This window comes from Tursiops truncatus, chromosome 6 (assembly GCF_011762595.2).
Source record: "Tursiops truncatus isolate mTurTru1 chromosome 6, mTurTru1.mat.Y, whole genome shotgun sequence".
NCBI classification, from domain to species: Eukaryota; Metazoa; Chordata; class Mammalia; order Artiodactyla; family Delphinidae; genus Tursiops; species Tursiops truncatus.
In genome coordinates, this window is record NC_047039.1 from 64,978,838 (window position 1) to 64,984,904 (window position 6,067).

At 43.7% G+C, this 6,067-nt stretch overlaps 1 protein-coding gene across 1 annotated transcript; it reads right to left on the reverse strand.

The window, feature by feature from the left end:
• Positions 1-2,101: 2,101 nt before the first annotated feature.
• On the reverse strand, positions 2,102-5,778 carry TMEM252 (transmembrane protein 252). The gene is made up of 2 exons (XM_004312489.2): positions 5,501-5,778; positions 2,102-2,339 (listed from the first exon to the last, which is right to left on the reverse strand). The coding sequence occupies exons 1-2, from the start codon at positions 5,776-5,778 to the stop codon at positions 2,102-2,104; spliced, it is 516 nt and encodes a 171-aa protein (XP_004312537.1).
• Between the last annotated feature and the right edge of the window lie 289 nt (positions 5,779-6,067).

Consider the following 6,067-nt stretch of genomic DNA (forward strand, 5'->3'; position numbering starts at 1 on the left):
ATAGCCCAGTTATAGAGCTTGTTCAGGTCAGTGAATGTGCTCAGACCCCAAGGAAAATTTCAGGATAACCATCTCAGTAGAGGAATAGAAAGAGATGACAAGAGAGAAATAATAAATCGCCTTGCTAATAAATGACCGCCTTCCTGTTGGAGAACCACGAGTGACCTTCATGTCCACTTATGTTCTTGATGTCAAGGATTCAAATCACAGATGCCCAAAGTCCTGCTTTGTGTAAAGGAACCAGGATTTCCTTTTATGGCTTCCTGTGTATTTGTCAGGACATGCTTCATCTGAGCACTCAGCAATAACAGGGAAGAGGAGGCTACAGAGGCCCCATCCTACCTCTACAACCCTTATCCTCTTGAAAGCTCTCCATCCTTCCCACCGCTGTCCAAAGCCCTCCTGTGCCCGTTCACCAAGGCTGTCTATTATCATTAGGAACCATCTTTCATCAACAGTATAAGAATCAGATGAAAGGAAATTACACCAGGAGGTGAGGGCCAAGCTCCTAGGCAGAAAAAGGAGGGCTTATTTACATTTTAAAAGAGCAGCCAGACTGTTAACCCTAAAGCAACCTTTGCTGCCTCTCTTTAAGATAGTGCTGCAACCCTGGGGCTCCACTTCCTGTTAAAGTGGGAGACAAGTCCAAACTGTTCCCTGGGAGGAGGAAGTAGGACAGGATTAGCACAACCTAGCGCAAAAGTGTGAAGTCAGCATGTCTTCCCATGCCCCCTAGGAACCTTTCTTCACCCTCCTGGAAATAACTGTATGTTGTTGGAAAGGTTTCTTAACGTCTCCAAGTCTCGATTTATGCATCTGTAAAATGGGAATAACCATAGCACTTATCTCTGAAGGTTATAGCGAGGGCTAAATAAAAAGCGTAAAAAGTTCATAACACAGGGCCCGTGATATAAAAGGCATTCCCCGATTGTTAGATATTAATCCCAACAGAAAGTCCTCCCTTGATGGGGGAGGAAACTGAGGCCCAGAGAGATGAAGGTTTTTGCTCAAGCTCTAAAGCATCAGGCTGCATCTCCTCCCACCATTCTGCCACCTGATTTGTCCTCTTGCATTAAAACTTATAATAAGATATAATGAAGCTGACGAGGAATCACTGGGCTTTCAAATAAATGTCCTAAGTCTAAAAGTGCCTGGATCTGTATCTTGAGACACAAAGAATTTTCTGTTAATGATTAAGGTACTACAATATAGTCTCCTTTCTTTCAAATCCTAGAGATTTACAGGGGGGGTTCTCTGAAATATATGGGTATTTTAAAACTTTTCAAGATGTATGTCCAATTCTGTATTAATACAACCTATGGCTAGTACAGATTCTTTTTTTCCTGAATCCTGTGTATGATGAATTTTTAAGTATTCTCTTTATTCAACTTGAGTCTCTAAGAAATCTTATCATATATGCTTGTACAACCATCCATTCTTAAAATACTCATTTAAGATTTTGTACTTGAGCCATTTTGAAAGCAAATAGTGAAGTCACTTTCCTTTCACATAGAAATAAAATACACGTATTTAAAGTAAAGTCATTCAAAATAACATTCATGGGTTCCAGAGGCAAATCTCTTACAGTGTGAATTACTGTGTCACTCTGGTAATACTGTAAATGAGGATAACTTCAAAGCCAGCCAGCAGAACCCACAATTTAAATGATAATGCCCCTTCATTGCCAGCATGCTTTCCCTTTGTGATTATTGGTAATTCAGTACAGGAAGGTACGTGGTGTCCAAGCAGCATCTATTCCTCCCTTTTGGGGGTCTAGGTAATGGGAGAGGAGTTGAGAGAGCAGAAAAGCTCTCCGTGGAGCAGAGCTCTCACAACACTTTTGCAGTCCAAAAGTTCACCTGGGTTGAGATCCTTTGAAACGTTTGCCTGGTGCCGACCACACCCTTCCAGGGCTCCGCTCTGCCCTTGCAGGCCAAGCACGTGTGCGGAATTGCATTGCTGTCACACGCAGCATCCCCTCTGCAGACTCCCATGTGGGATCACTGATGTGGCTTTTCCTCCCACAGTCCCTGCCTGGGTTTATTACTAGCAGCTGCATCCCATGAGGGTGCGTCATGAGGGCTGGAGAGCTTCCCCTGCTTCAGCACTCTTGGTTTTGCCTCTCAGCATCCTGCAGTGGCGTTGCTGCCTCCACCCTGTCTGCTACAGACTCGTCATAGGATGGTGGGGCCTCCGGGTGGGCATCACCTTCATCCTCAAATTCGAGGCCCATCTCTGTATACGGAGGTGGAGGAACATCCGAGGTCTCTTGCTCTGCAGGACAGCCTTGCTTTTCAGCATCAAGACTCTCTTCATAAGCAGGAGGGTAAAAATCTGGCCTGGGGGACAAAATGCCACAAACATACATGTGTTATTTAAGCGGTTCATGCCAAAGAGGCATATGTCTGCCTCTCTCAAATCACATCGTGTGAAGTTAAACTGTTAAGAAACATTGATTCGGAAACAGATGTTCTTCCCTGGCATCACCAGTTTTTTAAAAATGTGCTGCTCTTCCAGCAAAACCCTCTTTATCAGCCGTTGGACGTGTGCCTCTATACTCATCTTTTTCCAGACTATTCCCTCTCTCTTACTCATTGGAACCAGGGACTTTCAGTGTGAGATCCTTAGCAGGGGTAGGGGACATGGGGGCCTTGGCTGGAGCATCTCTCTATCCAGTTATTTAGTTCATTCACATTTTTGTCCCCATTCACACACATCCTCTTCTACTCGATTGCACTCACTGTCTCAGATCCACACAACCAACAAAATGGTGAATGAAAACCAGCTCCATGAAGATTCCGGAACTATATCAGATGCTTCTCTCTTTCCTATCACTCTTTCAATCAGCTAGGCCGCCCTTCCTCCCGCCGCCATACTTATTTCTCAAACTATTTCAACTGACAACTTTATGTAGATTTCAGTCGTGGTCCTTTCCATGCCAACAGGCCAATGGCTAAAGGAGCCGTTCATGCCAGAGCTGATGTACTCATCGGTAATCTTGCCCAGTGTTGCTAACTGCTAAATCCTCTGGCTTCTCCGTCGTGAATGGGATTGGGGGTGGCGTGGAGGTGAAGAAGCGGGAGGGTGAGCTTGATTTAGTTGTGTATTTATAGAGTGAGTCCTTCCAGTGCCTACAGGGAGTGTTTATGGTACGTAACCACAACAGAACAGGGACTGCCATTTGTAGCCACAGCTCCATTCCAATGTTACCAGGCCCAAAACCAAAGAGCTGAAGGAGCTATCTACTGTACAGCATAAACCTCAGCCTTCACTCAGAATAGCCAAGGCTGTGCCCTGGGGCACATGTGTAAAGGCATTGAAGACAGAAAGTTGAGCTGTTCCCTGGAGTGATTTGAGAGGCTCCAGGATGACTGCTGCCTGCCCCCATGTCCCATCCACTTCTCCCATCCCCCAGTCTCCCCACACTGCTTCGCTTTCCCAGTGTCCTGAATTCCACCATTGCAGACCCCTTTGGGTACCCATTTTGAATGCAAATCCTTCTGAGAAATGTAACTTAACCATTTACTGACTTACTAGCCATTCTGAGTGGGCTGGGCATCTATTAGATGCAGCAGAAAGGGCAGTAAAAGGGAGGTGTCATGATACCATAGTTTAAAGTATTTCAGCACAGACAGTGCAATATTATGCATGTGTTAGTAAATTAAGCTACATCCTAAAGGCAATCAGTTATTCTTATCAGGAATTCACACTCTGGAGGCAATCATCTAACATTTATACCAAAATAAAAGAAAGAAAGAAAGAAAACCATCACTCTAGAAGCATCTTCTACAATCACTTCAGTTATCTTTAATTTTTTATCAAACCCAGAGACCTTGCAGTTAGTATAATAAACATTGGAAATGGATTTTGGTCATTGTAATTAGTATCTTATTAATTAGCATAATCATGTCAAAAATCAACTGTCATGGATAAAAATCACTTATATTCAAGGTACATGGAGTAGCTAAAATATTGTTTGGCTAAAAAGTTCGTTCGGGGTTTTCCATAAGATGTTACAGAAAAACCCCGAACAAACTTTTTGGCCGACCCAATATCTTAGATGAAGAGAATAAAAGAATTTATGGAGTCTTGCAGACTGTACCTTAAGGATGACGCCTGAGGTTTTATCCCTAAATGATTCCGTGTTCAGCCAGAAATTAGGAGATTTTTGGTTGTCCGATACTTACCATAAGGTTAACTGAAATTTTTTCATTGTGGTAAAGTACATATAACATAAAATTTACCACTTTAGCAATTTTAAGTGTACAGTTCAATGGTATTAAATACATTCACATCGTTTTGCAGCCATCACCATTATCCATCTTCAGAACTTTTTCATCATTCCAGGCTGAAACTCTGTACTCATTAAACAGTAACTCTCCATTCCCTCCTCCCCTGGCACCTGGTAACCACTGCTGTACATTCTGTCTATGAATCTGACTGCTCTAGGTACCTCATATAAGTGGAATCATATAATATTTGTCTTTTGGGCTTATTTCTGGCCTATTTCACTGAGCGTATTGTCTTCAAGGTTCATTCATGTTATAGCTGCATCAGTATTTCCTTTCTTTTTAAGGATGAATAATATTCCATCTTTTGTACATACCATATTTTGTTTATCCATTCATCTATTGATGGATATATGGGTTGTTTCCACAGTTTGGCTGTTGTGAAGAATGCTGCTGTGAACACTGGGGTACAAATATCTGTTCAAGTCCCTGCTTTCAATTATTTTGTCTATATACCCAGAAGTGGAATTGTTAGATCAAGTGGTAATTTTATATTTAATGTTTTGAGGATCCTCCGTACCACAGAGCAGCTGCACTATTTTGCATTCCCACCAGCAGTGCACAGGTTTCCCAGTTTTTCCACATCCTTGCTAACCTTGTTGTTTTCTGCTTTTTTGATAATAGCCATCCTAATGGGTATGAGGTAGTAAGGTTAACCAATGATTACCTCTGGAATATGAGTGCCTTGTCTCAGGGAAATCTTTCATGTAATATGTGATCAGAACACCTAAGAGTACAGAAAGCTGGGACTTCACTGAGTTCACGAAGAGATTGTATAGCTGATTTCATGCTTGCTTGCTCATTTGTTGCGTGACAGAATTTGGTCTGGGACTTGCTTTCCTTACAACCTGGTAGCCAGGTTATGAGGAATAACTAACCATCACCTGCCTGTAAGGACAGCTCCCATGATACAACAAAAGAAAATGAGTTTGGCCTCTTAAATTGGCTTTGGTGTGTTTTTCAGTGGTGATGGGAGAAGGGTGGTTATTCTCTGGCATAAATTCCCTCTACTTCATAGTTTTCCCCAGAGGCAGCACCATTCTTCCTAATGTCTAATCCCAGAGTCATTCCCTGACAATAAAGCTTCAGTTGTAGACACACAGCCCCATGGGACGTGTAAGTTGCTCGCCAGTGGATTAGAAGTCATTGACCTTTTCCGGAACTCAGCCCCACCTCAGTGCTCCCCAGTCCTCTGGCTTCTCAGCACGTACCTGTCCACTGTGGCCAGGGGCAGGGCCCCCTGAGCACCATAGTGTCTGAGCACACGGCTGAACACCCCTTTGCTTTCATTGGCCTGGTGGTAGGTGCTCCAGAAAATTCCACTCAGAAGGATCACAAACCCCAGAGGCAGAAGCAAATAGGCCAGGATCAGGTTCCCCTGGCAGTTGAACAGGGAGCCCGAGGAAATGAAGAAGGCCCCCAGGCAGATCATCAGGAAGCCCGTCAGAAGGGCAAAGGCACAGAGAACTAGACAGGTTCTGTTCTGCATCCCTGCTTCTTTGGAACCCAGCTCCCTGACCCTGCCACTCCCCTGCTTCCCCTGCTCAGAGAGAATGCTCTCATTAGCCAGCTGTCAGCTTTATATGCTCTGGGACCAACTGGCCTTTGGACAATTAAATGAAGCAGGCACTTAGAAGCTATTCATTAACTATTGAAAGTAACTGTAATATCCTTGATTAACCTAAAAACGCAGCATTGTGTACTGCAGGAAGGCGTGGCATAGCTCTCTTGCTCTTCTGAGCTGAATGGGACCCTAGGCTGACCCCAGTTATTTGAGG